Genomic DNA, 16,697 nt, shown 5'->3' with positions numbered 1-16,697 from the left:
AGTAATTAAAACATAGTTTAATTAATCCAACTAACTAATTTAATATTATCTAAACAATTGCTATTTCGAAATCCTCAATTGTAAAAAAACTGAAGAAGTCATGCTCCATTTTAATACGATATTGGAATACGTGGAAATGCTCGAATTCAAATCTCAAACTGTTTCTATTATTTCATATTTACCGCAACGTTGATGAGAATCAATATAAAATTCCAATTTTAACGACCGCGAATCACAATCATAATTTGGAACGATAATTTTGTTTTATCCAATCGAATCATTACTTTTGGTTAGAAAATATTTTGAAAAATCGAGAAAAAAAAGTTACAGGCGTCGACGTTAGGAAAAATCTACTCGGAGTTTGGATAATCGCGGACAAAATATCGACTGCCTATTCTCGAACTGTCGAATGACATCGTTCGAGAGGAGATTAATCGCTAATATTTTCGACCAGCCGCTTCCTTCAGAGCTCACCTGAAAAAAGGTGTGCGACAGTTGAGGCTAAAGTGAAACTAACTGTAACTTAGGGTAGTTAAAAGAACTAAGGGGTTGAAATGGAACCGTATGATGTTATTGTTAATCAGCCGGTTGTTATAGACAATGTAAGTGCAATAGGATTATCGTCGAATTAACTGTTCGAGTGTATTCGATTTTTTATTCTGACATGTCAAAGTCAGTTCCGCCATATTGTCGGCAGTTTGTGCCACTGAAATGATTCACAACTCCCCGTTAGATAAGATGATTGAAAATAAGAAACTGTCACAGATGTCATTTGAATTTTTAGTGTCAGATTTTTCACACACAGAAACGATTGCTCAATAAATTTCTTCGATAAAATTTTTCCCATAATTGATTACGAATTTAAGGCCATTCGTCGATCTAGCCTCATTCATTTTACTCGCAATTTGCATGCATTCTAACAAATGATATTGCGGATACAATCAATAATAAATATCACATCCATTTATCCGCAAACTATTGCTGCAGGGTTCTGGAGTGATTAAAGCTGGATTCGCCGGTGGTCAAGTTCCAAAATGCAGATTCCCAAATTAGTAAGTACTTCCATGATATTTCGAAAACCGGCGGATTACTAGCGAAAGGATTTATCACTGAGATTATATGTTTACCTTTATCTCGAACCGCGCAGGATGGATTTCGAAATAAGTCTTACAATCTTCTCTAAACCTAAGAGACCTAAGCATCGCTCTTAATTTTCCCAAATTTCTATTATGTTAGAAGTGTCAGTACCAATTGACTTTGACACATGGTGAAAACGCCGAACTATTGCCTTTCTAAAGCTTATTTTAGTATATTTGATATTTAGTATAATTGATCTTCAGCATTTCATAATAGTTGTATAATTTGTCATAATAATTTCTAGTTGTTGCTAGATTTCAATTTGACAGTCAGGTTTATTTCAATTATTGAAACATCTAAGCTTGAAAAGAAAATCTGTTTAATTAATCGGAGGAAATATAGTTGAAAATGCTGCGACACATCTGTGTCAAAATAACGTTTTTACTCGAAAAATGTGACGCAGTTAAAAATCGTCTTGAATTTGCAATATCGTAATATTTTTACATTATTTCGTTGGGTTAATGTCACCAACCTTAATCTCGTAATAGTTGGAGACCATAATAATTAAAATCAGGTGAATAATCATGCATTTGAATCAATAATTTTGGAACAATTACTGTTTCTTTTCTACATGAGCATGGTCAGTTGTTAATGACCAATAAACGAAACCAAATCTTAAAGGAACACGACTTTGAGTTGTATCAAATTTTTCTCTTCGAATGACTAAAGAATTTAAATTTGTGGTAATTGATTACTTACCAAATCTGTACTTTTCGCATTTGTTAAAGTCAATATATGATCTTAAGGGGTTACACTTAATTTCAACAGCTAAGCTCACATCGTAAATATAACATCTTTGAATGATACGGAAATGGTAGTCAATCCAATCCATCCTGAGATATTATTGCAATCATTCTTGATCAGGTTTTTTTTGATCGCGTAATTTTCACTAAACCTCATGTGGTTAAATACCCAAGACCGTACTTTATGAATCCTGAGTAGCATAGTTAAGATTGTGAATGGTGCGATGATATGAGGCGTAAAATAATTTAAATCTCATGAAAACATTTTGAACCTTTCTTTTCAACGTACTTAAAAGCATCCTCTTAAAAGCGTGCTCCACGATTACGTGATTTGAATAGTAAAACCGTAATTAACATTCAGCGACACTGGTTGAATCATGACGTTAACAACGCCCAAATAATACCAGACTACAATAATAATACACAAATCATTCTTGAAATAGCATCGGGAGGCCGAAGCATGTTCGAGTTATGGCAGGAGCCTTGGAAGGGGATCTTTTTGTTGGCCCCATAGCTGAAGAGCACAGAGGATTGTTGTCGCTAAGCTATCCAATGGAACATGGCATAGTAACGGATTGGAACGACATGGAAAGGATCTGGTCATATGTATACAGTAAAGACCAACTGGCGACGTTTAGTGAAGAGCATCCCGTTCTCCTAACAGAGGCACCCCTGAACCCACGAAAGAACAGAGAAAAGGCTGCCGAAATATTCTTCGAAACATTCAACGTCCCGGCTTTGTTTGTCTCTATGCAAGCTGTACTTAGTTTGTGAGTAGAAGTACAAATCACTTTTTTTTCATTATGAATGTAAAGTTCTCTTTATCATGTTAGTCATCAAGTTATCTTTACCGGTTGTTCAATTTTATATCTCAGATACGCCACTGGAAGGACAACTGGCGTCGTTTTAGACGCGGGAGACGGAGTTACTCATGCAGTTCCAATATACGAAGGATTCGCAATGCCGCACAGTATAATGAGGGTTGACATAGCTGGTAGGGACGTTAGCAGGTATCTTAGATTACTCCTGCGCAAAGAAGGCATTAATTTCAAGACTACAGCAGAGTTTGAGATTGTTAGAACTATCAAAGAAAGGGCATGCTACCTTGCGAGTAATCCACAAAAAGAGGAGACCGTTGAGACAGAAAAATTCCAGTACACTTTACCAGATGGAAGTAATCTTGAGGTGAATATAGATTCAAGAGACGATTTCACTTGATAGAGAAGCCAGTGTACAGATTCGACACGCGTCTCTTTTTTCTGTCCTCTTTTTCAGATCGGACCAGCTAGATTTAGAGCTCCTGAGGTTCTTTTCAGACCCGACCTTGTGGGCGAAGAATGCGAGGGGCTTCACGAAGTGCTAATGTATTCAATCCAAAAGTCAGATTTAGACTTGAGGAAGGTTCTTTATCAAAACATTGTATTATCTGGGGGATCAACACTTTTCCGAGTGAGTTTTAGAAGTTTGAAATGATAAGATATGAAAGTTAGTTGAGAATATGTTGTAGCCTAATGGAATTAATTCTTTATTAACATGAAAATGTCGCTGTTTTTAGGGATTTGGTGATAGGTTACTTTCGGAAATTCGTAAATTGTCGTCAAAGGATATCAAGATCAGGGTATGTTATTGTTACATACAAGATTCAGCGACTGATGTTTACAAAGTATTTATAATACCGTTTTTTTACTCCAGATATCAGCGCCACAGGAACGATTGTACAGTACTTGGATCGGAGGTTCGATTTTAGCTTCTTTGGATACATTTAAAAAGATGTGGGTGAGCAAGAGGGAATACGACGAAGAAGGAAGTAGAGCAATTCACCGTAAAACTTTTTGAGCCCTATTATGTATTAATTATTATGCATACGGAGTATAGATATTGTATAAGCATACGACAATGCTCGGGCACATTCACCACGCACTGCAATAACCAACTAATAACAAATGCTGCTTTTAACTTTCATTTTAAGACTCCACTCTTTATCTAATTATTTGAAGAGTGTGACGAAAATAGGGAAAAAACCACGCAGTGACCAATTATACGATTCATTTACACTTTTCAGTGATCATTAATCAACCCTTTTTGCTTCGAAAAATAGCGGGTATACGATTCTATACTGTAGGTTTAACACAATACGGTATTGTTGTTTTAGTTTTTGTAAATCAGCGTTTAGATAAAATCGAAATGGATTGCTCTAGTACGAAAATTTTATGATTCGCGAAGACTCAATATAAACAAATATTTGCTATGCTAAGTAATCCAGATGTAGAGCTGCTCTATAGTTTTGTTAATTTTTTTGTAAAAAAAAAAGATAAATAATATTTAGCTAATAAAGTGCGGTAGGAATTTTGCAAAGTATTTGTAAATATATGTACGCTTACGTAAAATAAATTTGAAAATGTTGTAAAATTAGAGCAACGGAAAAAAAAAGAATTAATTAATGGGCATATAAATCTTTTTCCAAACAGCAAGTCAACCATTTACAATTTTTGCACGATTTAAAATATGTTGCGAAATCTTTATCAATTGTGATATGCAGTAGAAAACCGAGCATTGAAGTAAAGTATGTAACATAAGAATCAGTCAGGAATTCAGTCACCAAATGTTAATTTGACATTCACTTTTGAAATTACCGTACTTATTGCACAAAGGTGTAAATTGGAGAAAGCAAGTTGCCGAATAATTAAACATTTATATTACCTAATTGGTGTGCTATGCTTGTGGGTCCCAAAAAAGAAAGATAAAGACAGAAAATACAATAAATAACACGAAGCTAGATTAATAATAGGGTTCATGGTGGTGCAATTGTAATTATTGAAACCAAACCAGTAAGTGTTGAAAAAGCTAAGACGCGTAAAATAAGATGAGCAAGTTTTTTCCAGCAGCTTTTATAGTTTTCATCATTATTTAATCAAATATCATTAATATTTATACTGTCTACTATTCATTTAATATTACTATTTATATTAAAAATGAAGAGAAAAACAACAAATAAAATTCGTAACGTCGATCACGTCTTCTATTTATTTGCATGCATAAGTTCTAAAAAATGTCAGCTCGTTTGTCTAATATTAGAATTTAATGACTCAAAATGAAATCAAATGTCCACCAATCACCCGTATAATAATAATCGCGTATCAGTAAGTGAACGAATGTTTGTTCTTGTGTGTTTGAACAAACATATGAAAGAAACTTGAAATCTTGAGGTTTTATGTTTTTTATTGTGGTACATAAATTGGGAAATGTTTGATGGTTTACGAGGTCTCCATTGCGGCAGTTGTATCCTCGGTGTATTTGCCCTTATCTTTGCCTAGAGCAGCAAGACGTCCCTTGCTCCTCCTGTCGATGATCTTTTTGCGATCCTTGTCCATTTTTAGTTTGACAATAACCGTCTAAAAGAAATACAATAAAAACCATTTAGGTCGAAAAATGATCCGTAAAATTGTGAGCCCCTTTTTTCCTTACTTGATCAAGAAAAAGAGACAATCTTTATCAAGTATTAATCAGTGCCAATCTCTCTGCAGCAATTGGACCGGGAAAAACCAGAACTTCAACATCTAGGAGTACCCTAGATATGTCGTTGCTGGTAAAACCGTCTGTCCAATCCTATGTGAATGGTTTAGATCATCATTTTAAAGTGTTGAATTGAAATGTCTTGGGCTTCAAGTATTAACAATGCTTTTACAAGATTTGAATTCCTAAAATTTTCAAAGTTATCGTAGATTATCTAGAGAAATACAGTTAGGCTGAAAAAATATTTCGCATAACATTCCATCTGACATCGAGTGATGAATTGTATTTTGAGTGGATTAGAAATTTGATGAGGTAATCAATTTACCTTGGAAGGGTCAATGCCAACATAGACACTCGCTCCATTAGCTTTTTCCCTCTGAATTCGTTCAACATAAACAACGAATTTTTTCCTGTACACCTGTACAACCTTTCCAACTTGCTGTCCCTTGTAGTGACCGCGGACAACCTGTGGATTGTGGAACAAAAAAAACAGCAATAGGAAAAAGTCATAAACGGTTGGCTATATGTAAAGTTGAATCAGTGATTGAGAAAAGTATGCTCAGAGCCAATTTCTCTGCAGGACACGAACCGGACAAGATTTACGAACCACCGTTCGAGAAAACCTCGGCAGTGGATCAAAAAATCAAGTTCTTTGTTCGTCTCATCAGTGAATGGTTTGGTTCATCATTGAATAGTCAGTTTTGTGCACGCTTATGTGAAATACACTTCCGCAGTCCAAGTTAAGCAACCGAAACGAATATTTTATTATACGTAGTAAACTCACATTAGACATGTGTTCAATGAGAATCTTACGTTATTTTTTTGGTATTACTCCATTGGTGTGTTTTTTCTTTTTCTTCATACATTGGCACTTTACAGGGATATAAGTAATCAATTAAAATTGAATTGAGTCATTTTTATTTGAATTGCAAACTATATTATTAAGCGAAGCATGTTAAGAAGCTCACGTTTTAGTCAGCAAGTACTAGAATATAGTTTATAGTTCTCCATGAAATCGCGTTGTTGTAAAATCATATGCATTTCAACTACTACTTTTTTTAAAGCTTAGACAAAGCTTTAATATCCTTAATAAACCACTTCAACTTTCAGAATTATTGAGATATGTACTTGGTTTTTCATTTTTAATTGATATCATAAGAAATATCAATCATAATTATCATATTTAAGAGATGGTATTGACATGGGTAATTTAATAAGTGTTATGGTCAAGATGAAAAACCTGCAACAATAATACCAGTTGTGATTCAAAGTACATTGTTGAAACTCGAAAATTTAAAAACATAGGCTACCGCGAGGAAGGTGAGTAGTAGATTTGATGTGAATCATTTGAAGGAACTCGGCAGATAGTCTATAAATGACCAAGTGTAACAGAGTTCAGGTCGATTTCTCTTAAACTCCGTTAAAATGTGGTTATAGTGTAATTCTGGTCAATTTGGGTAACTTGTATAGCAAGAATCCAAAATAATGAATGGCTGCGACGCCTGTAAGGGATATAAATCGACCGAGGGATGTTTGAGGTTAGGAGAAGATAGGTTAGGTTTACCTGGACTTCGTCATCCTTGCGAATGGGCATAGATCGTACGTTGTACTTCTGGCGAAGTTCCTTGGACAGAGGAGCGCTCATTAGTCGCCTCCTGATGTGGGAAGGTGCGGTGAAATGCCTCTTGCGGTTTTTCCTCCGCGAGGATGAAACCAAGCTGTTAAACTTCATGCTTGACTACGAGTTGCTGTCTCGTCTCCTATAGAAAAGAGCAGTTACCGTAAAAATGTGCCGAGCGTTAGTAGCCGTCGGGTGTATTTTCCATTCCTGGTGCTAGTCACGATTCGATAATGAATTAGGATAGAAACATAAAGGATGGCATTACAGAGAATCCCTCGTTTATTTATATTAACGCAAACATCTCACATGGATGTCAGTCATTGTTAATAGTAAAATAATGAAAATAATAACTTTTCACGAGTAAAAATGTTACTATCATTCGACGAGGAAGGCTACACCGTATCTAACACTCGAATATTTTTGTATAAAATCAATTCCCCGTATCGGATGAGCCCGGATTATATTTGTTGGCACTCACCGACAACAGCAGAGTAACCCGACATGAACCGGAAGAAGTTGCCGTACCGGAAAAGACCGCGAATTCGCCGGGAATCGAGATGCGACTACGTTCAAGACATTTTAAGGCTTCGAGTATTCGATACATCGCGACTCGAATTCCGGAGTTCGGTTAATTCATTAATTCATTCAAATACGAAGGTGACTTCGCCATTGATATACTTGTTTCTTTTTCCAATTCGGATAGTGTCTCAATGCTTTTTTCAGCTATAAATATTCTGGCCATGCGGCTGTCTAGTTGGCCTTGAATATACAAGCTATTCTTACAGCATATACACTACATGCTCTAAGAAGCTATTCCCAAACAAGCGCATACTTTTCATCGCCATTTTCAATATTTATCGTCGTACAGACGCTGCGGCAGCGTTACCAACATCAGAGAAAAACTTTTTTTTTCGACCTAAGAAGATTATCAAACAAATGTGGGAATCGATCGAATTGAATGTTGAAAAACTATGAAATCCAACTATCAAGCTCATTCATCAACAACTTTCCAGCATAGATCATACTATTGTTTTATTTTTCAATATCACAAACTCACCATATGCTCAATGCTGATGATTTCAAGCTTATTCGGTTCGATAATGAGTTTTTCATAAATCACCTAATATCGAATTTTTACAATTCTTTTTGTGATAAATCATAAGTAACATTCAGTATAAAGACTACGATAATCATTTTCCAGCATATGTCTATTTTCATCACATGATTAAAAGAACGGCGTTACACAATGTCCATATAATTCGTTTCCAATAAAAACGATTTACAATTCTTCATTGAAATTGCACTTATGTGAGATGTGTTTTCTTTGAAACAAATGAATAACACAGTGCTGTTATATTTTTGTACATTGAGAGAAATTTCGTTTGTTATAATAACGGTCGATATATTGCCGAAATTAAATATGGTATATTGTTTGGTTGTTTGTTCAGTTCACTACATTTTTCCAGTTCAACAAGACTTGAACTTCAATCTATTCACGCAACGATATCAGATTATCGCAGCAGTTATATGCAAATATATTACGAGTGACAATAATCAAAAAGCACATAGTAACGTATACATATACTACGTGTATACAGATTTTCTGATTACATCTGCAAAACTAATTGTCATTTTGTATCCAGAACTACATTTTCGCTTATAATATGGTATAAATGAAAATAATTAATAACTGTATGATAACCACAACTATAGTAATTCTCCCCAGTACAGCTTGGTGGTATTGGATGTTTTATTCAATTTGAAATGCGAAGAAGACATAACTTTCATGAACTTCTATTTGATGACCCTCAGTTGCGCCTTTTAAACTACGCTATTATAGGAGGGGGAGGGCGAGGGGGCGAAGGGGAGATAACAGACCCAAAGCGAATTTAAAAATTGCTTAGATCGTTATACTTATACGAAAGCCTGCAGCTATGAAACTCTTGCGAGATATTCGACTTATCAGTATTAAGTGGTGCACAATAGGTGCAGTAATTGAATCGAATGTACGTACGTCGACGTACGAGATTGAGTAGAGAGTTAGAAGTGAAATATAAAATTATTAAACAAAACAACGTATTAACGAGTGCGTTCGCCCGAAGTTAAATCTGATTTCCTAATTTACAACACCATTAAGCTCCCGGCACATTAACTTGTCAGAATTACGCAATCGCCCGTACGATGGTGATAAGGCATTTCGTGATAAGGCCAATTTCTGAACAAGCATGTTATTCTGTGTATACTCCGCGAGAATGTGTCGACGATTATTTATTCTCATTATATAACCTGTTCCCTACCTTCCTCGATTCTCGCCGTATTGGCCGGCAGGCAGATCCGAACCTGCCCCATGATATCTTGCAGTATTATTCCAGCAGTTGCGGAACGCAACTCGTGCCGATAAACACACCAAGAGTGAACTGATAACAAGTAAATTTCAAAATGAATGCGGTTAGATCCTTAGTGCGTCAAGTAAGTGGGCAATTGATACTAACACCCGTTTACCACAATATCGCATCTCTGCGTTACAATTACATACCGATAATTACAATCGGCGACCCCCGGTCCGTTGATTATTATTGTTATTCTATGATTTTTTTTTTCAATAGTTACCGAGAAAACTGATCGACGGTAGAAAGTTCCACGTATGTGCTACACTGTGTCAGACCAATCCTCGTCCCTTGACGGAATTCACCGACGATGAACTGATGATGAAGGAAACTGGTCAGTAGGTCCTCAGGGTTAAATTGTTTATTTATCAAGATTATTTAACTACACGTCGATTTTAGACTGCATTGTGGTATTTAAGCGCACAAGGAACGCGTGTTGATGACAAAAAAAAAAAAAAATTTCAAGGCTTTCCGATCATTTTTCGTAATTATTTACAATCATACCCAGTTGAATCGACACAGCTGGTTCGATCGTGAGGGCTATAATTAAACGTATGCGTAATTATTGTTGTTCGTACATTCGACGAACAAATGATTGAAGAAAGGATCAATCAAAAGCCGAATAAAAATTAAATCGGTATAAAATACTTTCAGAGTAATGGAGTTGTTCAATAGAATTATATGGTAACTATGCTATCTGTTATCAGGATGGTACAGCATGTGTTTAAGCTTACTACCAACGTTGTTGCCTGAACAAAAGTAGGCGAATCGCGAAAGCTTGTTATCAGTTTCCGGTATTAAAGTAACCAGATTTTATTGCGAAACACTGAAAAGGGTAAAAAATATACCGACACGTGTCGAATGTGCAAAATAGATTTGGTTAAACTAATCTGGAATTATTAACCATTGACCCGATATTAATATACAATGATCCAGTTTGCCTTATATATGTACCTCATGGTTTCTTTGATTTTGCGCAGTGGCGAAACTTGCCAAAGACGAGATTTTGCCAATCGTAAGAAAAATGGAAAAAGAGGGTAAAATCGATGACGGATTATTGCAGTCTTTGTTCGCAAATGGGGTAAGAATGATGCATATTTATACTACACGTACCAATTGCAAACAGGTTGCGAAAGAGGTCTGACAAATACGTTGCATAATTGACTATTATCTCAATGATACGGAAAACCAGAGATCAGTTTATTTATACAGTGAATTACAAAACTAATATATGCCCTGGTTAAAAAGAAAATAATATTTATTCACAATCAAAATCATAGAAATCGGTGGAAGACGGTAAGAATTGACTTTGATTTAGTCAATTGGCAGAATTTTTGCTCTTCGATTGTGAAGAAATAAATGAGAAATTTAAAGGTTCTCAACTCGATTTCAATTTCAATGAAGAAGTATATTCGGATTTTCCTGAGAAAGTATTACCGATGAATTTGAGCTTTTCAATCGATAATGTCAACTGGAATTCATCGAAAGTGTAAGAATTCGATGAAATATGTTTGAAAAGCTTCGATTGTGCAAATAGTGATTCAAATTTTCTATCCATGCTGCTTATGACTTATAAAACTTCTACGAAAAAATGGCCTAACAACAGATTAATAAAAGATGTTCACCGTTGTATACAGGGGATTTTTAAAGAACTTTTGTTGAAAATATTCTGACTTTTCTCACTTAACTTGGAAATGAAATGAATGGCTTTATCTCGGTGACATTGATTACGACGAATTTTCGATGATTTTCAACGTCAGTATCAACTGATTTTCATTGAGTCCCAATGTTTTTACAGCGTTCTAGGTGATTCCCAGTGATTTTCAGACGAGACAGAATCACAAGAGACCACAAAAAAAAAACCCAAAAATTAACGAAAATAGTATGTTACAATAGAAATCGATATTAATGAATTGAAATTGTTAGGCATTTTCCTGCACAAGTCGTTCAGAAATTTTCGACGCTATCTCATGATTTCACTTAATTCGCAATGATTTTGAATATTTTCAGTTATATAAATTCATTCCCCGTGATGTCGAAAACATTCAACTTCTTTGATTTCCCTTATTTCGCAATATCATTTCCAGTTTAGACCACTGCATTTGAAGTTTCTAAGTTTATGTTTTCCTTATTCAATTGGCTTTCATCAATTTCTCTGAAATTTCTTGAGTAAGCTTCGTTAATTCATTACAATTGTTGCATCCAAAATATCGTATAATCAAATGAATTATAAATCTTAGAAATATTGAAAATTAGTTGAGATAATTGGCGATGAAAGTAAACACAAACGTATACGTTTTCAGATAAATTCGTATATATGTTTTTTGGATGAATTATATTAACTCACGCTTCCATGTTCAGAATTCTTAAGAGAGGTAATAGATTCACCTTTGTGGATAATTTGTTTGTTATTGTTTTTTTTTTTTGTTCAAATTTTCCTCTTCCGCCAGCTAATGGGGATGGAAATTCCCGAGAAGTACGGGGGCACAGGGAGCAATTTCATGTCGACGATATTGATGGTGGAGGAGTTGGCTAAGGTAGACGGAGCGGTTGCTGCCCTCGTCGATATCCACAACACGTTGGTAAATTCGTTGATAATTAAAGTCGGCACAGAGGAGCAAAAAGCAAAGTACTTGCCAAATCTTGCTCAAAAATACGTAAGTAATCCCTGATGCATGAATGTGATGTAACGTATTACAAATATTTATCAAGTAATAATTGTAATTCACCTAATTAAAAGGCTCGTCTACTTACAGCGATATGATATGACGATTTATACCTCTTCTTGATAAACCCGTTCTCAGGTTCGCGAAAACATGATTGCTGATACGACTTTTTTGTTTTAATTCTGCTTTTTTATTTTTCTTCTTCTACCTTATGGATATCTACGTTAAAGAATGTGTCAAATAGTTGTTATTCATTCGATTAAAGTATATTTTTATGACTCATGGTCAAAAAGTTGATAAGTTTTCCAATTTCAATTTCAAAACAAGAGTCAAGTGACTGGGTAGAAAAATTCCTTCATTTGAGAATGATATTCTCAAAAAATCTCAATACACATGATATACTAATACGCAAATTTAAGTTGTAACAAATTTTTTTTCCATTAATCGGACAGCGAATTTTGTTTTCTACTATTTCCAGCCAGGTAGTTTCTGTTTAACTGAACCCAGCGCAGGATCTGATGCATTTTCATTGAAAACAGTGGCAAAGAAAGACGGTTCCGACTATGTTATCAACGGAACTAAAATGTGGATTTCAAACTCAGACATAGCTGGAGTATTTTTAGTATTTGCAAACGCAGATCCATCGGCGGTAAGTCTGTTCAACAATCTTGCCTGTAGTTTTAATTTCACTTCACAAATCATAGCGCTTATCTCTTGTATTCCAGGGATACCGAGGCATCACCACATTCTTCGTTGATCGAGAAACACCGGGACTCACAGTAGCTAAACCAGAGGATAAATTGGGTATTAAGGCATCGGGAACTTGCATGTTGCATTTTGATAATGTTAGGGTGAGTTTGGCCAGACGATCCAATTCGGCCAAAACGGCAAAACGAGGGATTTAATGAAGATTTTCGAAAATGTATCGAAAAAATATTAACAGAAACTTTTCCCTTGCAGGTTCCGGAAAGCAATATACTGGGAGAGTTTGGTCACGGTTACAAATACGCCGCCGGTTTTTTGAACGAGGGTAGAGTCGGTATTGGTGCTCAAATGATCGGCATGGCGCAGGGCTCGCTAGATGCAACAATACCCTACACTTTGGAGAGAAAGCAGTTTGGACAAGATATATTTTCGTTTCAGGTCAGTTATTTGTATTTGTTGTACTGTACAACGAGATTGAAGTTAGTAGCGGTAACATAATGGAAAATTTTGAAAACATGTCTATTTTCTTATCTTCAGCGTTACTTTGGCGGAGTTAAGATTGCAAAACATGATTATGTTTTACTGTATCGTAGTGTATCGAATTACAAACAATTTCAATGTTGCAAGATAACCAATTTTTTATAATAATTATCAATACAGTTATCATGAATTTCGAACTCATTCTGTTTATTATTCCTTAAGCGAATGATTTTTCTTCTGCTCTGTAACTGATGATGCTTTACAACTAATCACTTTTTAGCTCATTACGATATCAACTTTTTCACCAATTACAGTCTATGCAGCATCAGATTGCACAAGCAGTGACGGAGGTTGAGAGTGCTAGATTGCTCGTTTACAATGCGGCGCGTCTGGTGGAGGCAAAGAAGCCATTTGCAAAGGAAGCCGCGATGGCGAAGCTAATTGCATCTGGTGAGAAAATTTGTATCGGTTGTTTGGTCAGCGAGGCTAAAGCCCCGTTTTGACTATAATGAATGTTTAAATTACAGAAACGGCAGTTAGGGTGACGGCTAAATGCATAGATTTCATGGGGGGCGTTGGATATACGACTGATTTCCCACAGGAGAAATTCTTCAGAGATTGTAAAATTGGCACAATATACGAGGGAACAAGCAACATGCAGTTGTCGACAATAGCAAAAGCAATCCGCAAGGAATACTCATGAGTAAAAAGAGAAAAAAGATATGCAAAATAGGTGTCAAAGATTTGAGGAAAAGAGCCAAATATTTCGCGATACATATCGGCGTTGCTATTTCACATGTTTTTACTTTCTTTAAACATTGTTATGAAATAAACATTTTTACATTTACTACTATTAAAAGGTTATTTACAAATTCCTTTTTCAACTTATTTTGGATCGTGGGGTAGCTTGAATCCCACCAAGTCAGCAGTTTCCTTAACACTTCTGTCACCTTTACCGGCATACTGAGTTCTGATTTCATTGTACTTTCTTTGGGATTCTAAATAGCAAAGGTAGTTTTCTCCCATGCTTTTCAGCTCCTCCCTCGCCTTACACAGCACTTCTGACGTTTCTCTGTGTTTTTTTGCCTCCTCTAATATATACTGCACCATGATGTTGTCCTTCATTTTTTTCTCCTTCGCTACATGACGAATCTCATTAATCAGCGATCTTAGGATTTTCAAATTTCCATTCATCGTTTAGGGTTTCTGCAACAGTGTAATTATAAAATATAAACTAAATGATTTATTCCTGTTTTCATTCAATGTAATGAGAGTATCGAGATTCAATATCGCAGTAAACTGAGTAATCAGAAATTTACTCTGCAACCATTGTTTCTTGAATATTATGTGCCACTAGTACAACTTGGTGAAAAAATATCCAAAGATTTCATCACTGACACAACCTTACTGTAAAACTAATCCCAAGATTTAAGATATGGTTTAGAAACGATGAAAACTTACGCAGTTATCTAATCAATGGTATTCCTACAGCATCAAGCTCTGGTTCAAGGAATTTGTAATGAACTCAATATCATCCTTATTATATACAGGTTCTTCCCTATCCAGCCAAAATCCTATTGGAACCCTGTCCAAGTTATCTTTGATGAAAATATGGAGCGCAGAGTCGTTAAATATGTCGTTATATCGAAAGGAATTTTCTAATTGTATTTCTTTAACGAAAGGATTTATCCTCGCTATATAACCTGCAGAATTATCCAAAGCTCTAGCTGTGTGAGAATCGAGTATTTCAGTAAAACTATTAGTCAAAAGAATCGAATTCTTTATTCCCGGACCCCAATTGGCATACAGATAATTATTTGTTAGCTGCTTTGGGCAGTGGGGTAGATACACTAAAGTAGTCGCTTCAACCTTCCGCTTGCCCTCTTCATTTTCTTGCAATACCTGACAGTCTATCGACTCTAAGTACCGAATTTCTTCAGCACAGAATAGAGGGTCGTACACAAAAACCTGGGCGCTAAAATAATCCCTGACGATCAGGAGCAGAGCCAACTGATACCTAGACTGTTTCAGATTGAAGAAATTGCCTAAGCCATAGCAGACAATTTCGTTGATACGATCTACGTTGAGGAGCTGGGTGCATTCTTTCAGGCTTTGAAAAAGGCTAATCTTATACTTCGAATTGTTAAGCTCGTCTTTGGCATCTTTTAGTTTGCTGAAAATAGCAACATGGTAAACTTGGTGTGAGGTTATATCTAGTCACTTTTCTTCTCCGCAAATTTACAATCGGCTACGCGGTTCACGTACCGTTTGAAAAACTTACCGGCTCAGATTGTCAACGTCGTATTCGGATATATTTCTGGATGTGTTATTATCTCGCAGTACGTCTGACGCTCGTTTTCCTCGCTTACGACGACCCACCAATTCGAACTTTTCGTTGTCGGCCATGTTGTATATTTTTCAGGGTGATTAACCGTGGATAACATAGATGGTCGACAACGAAAGGTGAACGAAAAGTTGCTATGTATGTAGGTTTCGCAACTCTGCGCAATTTTTTGGTGGTGGACGCGTTTTGTGACCTTCTAGTTCTCTTACAGTTGGCACAGGTGGCACTACTGGACGTGCCGAGCTAGAATCAGTAGAAGCAGCCTACATTGGTCAGACTTTTGAATCCTATTAAAGTTTCCAAGAATCTATTACTTTCAACATTAGTTCTTATTTCAATGTTCAAGGAATTAAAAAAAAATAATACAACAAACCAACCCCGTAATATACTGTGTGAAAAATATCTAGGTATATGAAACTTCGCCTAGTTAATTTTTCGAAGAAATTCCTAAATGTTTCAATTTTGATTACATGTTCAATTACAATATTGTGCTTGCGGGAGTAGTGTCAACGATAGATTAGGAAATTGCGACAGAAGGCTGAAAATTAATGAAAGTTATTAAATCCGCATTAGTCGGGACGACAGAAAAAAATATCTTTCGGACAGAGAAGATATAACCAGAAATTAATGGTTTTTAAAAGAATTTTAACTCTAGGGGTATTAGATGACTTAAGAGACCAAATCTAGTTGAAGTAAATCGATGACTCCACCACGACCTTTATTTCCTCAGATCAGTGGCAGTGATTCGAAGTTTATTATCATGTGCTGAACAAGCAACATAGTATTCAATACGTAAACAGGATAAAAGTCAATTAAAGTCAAACGACAAATAGTTACCAAAACATCAGTAATTAGGTGGTAGGCTTTTAATTGGTCTGCCATAAGTCGTTGGAATTTCTTTCGCGATGTAGAAAAAAATGACAGAACGAAGTGACATTTACTTATAAATAAGAATTATAACGCTAAATAGAATCCAACCTTTTACATACGTACGGGTAAAGCATGAATATATCTGAATTACAATTACCGAGACAGTATTTTTTCCTTATTATTCACTACATTGCTGCATTTTACTGTCAAAGTGGGTCAAGCATGCATTTG

At 35.7% G+C, this 16,697-nt stretch overlaps 4 protein-coding genes across 9 annotated transcripts; 2 read left to right on the top strand and 2 right to left on the bottom strand.

Moving 5' to 3' along the window:
- The first annotated feature begins 461 nt into the window (after positions 1–461).
- On the top strand, positions 462–4,890 carry LOC124178859 (actin-related protein 1). Its single transcript, XM_046562597.1, has 7 exons — positions 462–602; positions 988–1,052; positions 2,324–2,650; positions 2,756–3,065; positions 3,156–3,329; positions 3,436–3,498; positions 3,573–4,890. The coding sequence occupies exons 1-7, from the start codon at positions 555–557 to the stop codon at positions 3,714–3,716; spliced, it is 1,131 nt and encodes a 376-aa protein (XP_046418553.1). The 5' UTR covers positions 462–554; the 3' UTR covers positions 3,717–4,890.
- A 191-nt stretch (positions 4,891–5,081) lies between these two features.
- Positions 5,082–7,630, bottom strand: LOC124178861 (60S ribosomal protein L26). Its single transcript, XM_046562602.1, has 4 exons — positions 7,493–7,630; positions 6,958–7,153; positions 5,719–5,859; positions 5,082–5,272 (listed from the first exon to the last, which is right to left on the bottom strand). The coding sequence occupies exons 2-4, from the start codon at positions 7,123–7,125 to the stop codon at positions 5,135–5,137; spliced, it is 447 nt and encodes a 148-aa protein (XP_046418558.1). The 5' UTR covers positions 7,126–7,153; positions 7,493–7,630; the 3' UTR covers positions 5,082–5,134.
- A 1,670-nt stretch (positions 7,631–9,300) lies between these two features.
- Positions 9,301–14,099, top strand: LOC124178858 (short/branched chain specific acyl-CoA dehydrogenase, mitochondrial). The gene is made up of 9 exons (XM_046562596.1): positions 9,301–9,483; positions 9,621–9,735; positions 10,382–10,482; positions 11,852–12,058; positions 12,546–12,716; positions 12,793–12,918; positions 13,028–13,210; positions 13,567–13,702; positions 13,780–14,099. The coding sequence occupies exons 1-9, from the start codon at positions 9,454–9,456 to the stop codon at positions 13,953–13,955; spliced, it is 1,245 nt and encodes a 414-aa protein (XP_046418552.1). The 5' UTR covers positions 9,301–9,453; the 3' UTR covers positions 13,956–14,099.
- Positions 13,569–15,782, bottom strand: LOC124178862 (protein FMC1 homolog). 6 transcript variants are annotated; one of them, XM_046562603.1, is made up of 4 exons: positions 15,534–15,781; positions 15,270–15,425; positions 14,714–14,837; positions 14,317–14,458 (listed from the first exon to the last, which is right to left on the bottom strand). In XM_046562603.1, exons 1-3 carry the CDS (start codon positions 15,656–15,658, stop codon positions 14,738–14,740), a joined length of 381 nt encoding a protein of 126 aa, XP_046418559.1. In that variant the 5' UTR covers positions 15,659–15,781; the 3' UTR covers positions 14,317–14,458; positions 14,714–14,737. The 6 variants fall into 6 exon arrangements, with proteins under 6 accessions (XP_046418563.1, XP_046418561.1, XP_046418562.1 ...); XM_046562607.1 differs by lacking the exon at positions 14,714–14,837 and having other exon boundaries at positions 13,569–14,458; positions 15,270–15,414; positions 15,534–15,653; XM_046562608.1 differs by lacking the exon at positions 14,714–14,837 and having other exon boundaries at positions 14,294–14,458; positions 15,534–15,776.
- Positions 15,783–16,697: the final 915 nt, after the last annotated feature.

This window comes from Neodiprion fabricii, chromosome 3 (assembly GCF_021155785.1).
Source record: "Neodiprion fabricii isolate iyNeoFabr1 chromosome 3, iyNeoFabr1.1, whole genome shotgun sequence".
NCBI classification, from domain to species: domain Eukaryota; kingdom Metazoa; phylum Arthropoda; class Insecta; order Hymenoptera; family Diprionidae; genus Neodiprion; species Neodiprion fabricii.
Note: the sequence above shows the minus strand (reverse complement) of the source record. Positions and strands in the feature narration are given on the sequence as shown.

Coding starts and splice junctions, on each gene's coding strand:
- LOC124178859 (XM_046562597.1), top strand. CDS start 555: ATGGAACCGTATGATGTTATTGTTAATCAGCCGGTTGTTATAGACAAT. Junction 1,053..2,323: donor AAATGCAGATTCCCAAATTA/GTAAGTACTTCC, acceptor TTCTTGAAATAG/CATCGGGAGGCCGAAGCATG. Junction 3,499..3,572: donor CAAAGGATATCAAGATCAGG/GTATGTTATTGT, acceptor TTTTTACTCCAG/ATATCAGCGCCACAGGAACG.
- LOC124178861 (XM_046562602.1), bottom strand. CDS start 7,125: ATGAAGTTTAACAGCTTGGTTTCATCCTCGCGGAGGAAAAACCGCAAG. Junction 5,860..6,957: donor GCAAGGATGACGAAGTCCAG/GTAAACCTAACC, acceptor CACAATCCACAG/GTTGTCCGCGGTCACTACAA. Junction 5,273..5,718: donor TTGGCATTGACCCTTCCAAG/GTAAATTGATTA, acceptor TATTTCTTTTAG/ACGGTTATTGTCAAACTAAA.
- LOC124178862 (XM_046562603.1), bottom strand. CDS start 15,658: ATGGCCGACAACGAAAAGTTCGAATTGGTGGGTCGTCGTAAGCGAGGA. Junction 15,426..15,533: donor GACGTTGACAATCTGAGCCG/GTAAGTTTTTCA, acceptor TGCTATTTTCAG/CAAACTAAAAGATGCCAAAG. Junction 14,838..15,269: donor TTCAATCTGAAACAGTCTAG/GTATCAGTTGGC, acceptor TAACTTGGACAG/GGTTCCAATAGGATTTTGGC.
- LOC124178858 (XM_046562596.1), top strand. CDS start 9,454: ATGAATGCGGTTAGATCCTTAGTGCGTCAA. Junction 10,483..11,851: donor AGTCTTTGTTCGCAAATGGG/GTAAGAATGATG, acceptor CTCTTCCGCCAG/CTAATGGGGATGGAAATTCC. Junction 13,211..13,566: donor AAGATATATTTTCGTTTCAG/GTCAGTTATTTG, acceptor CACCAATTACAG/TCTATGCAGCATCAGATTGC.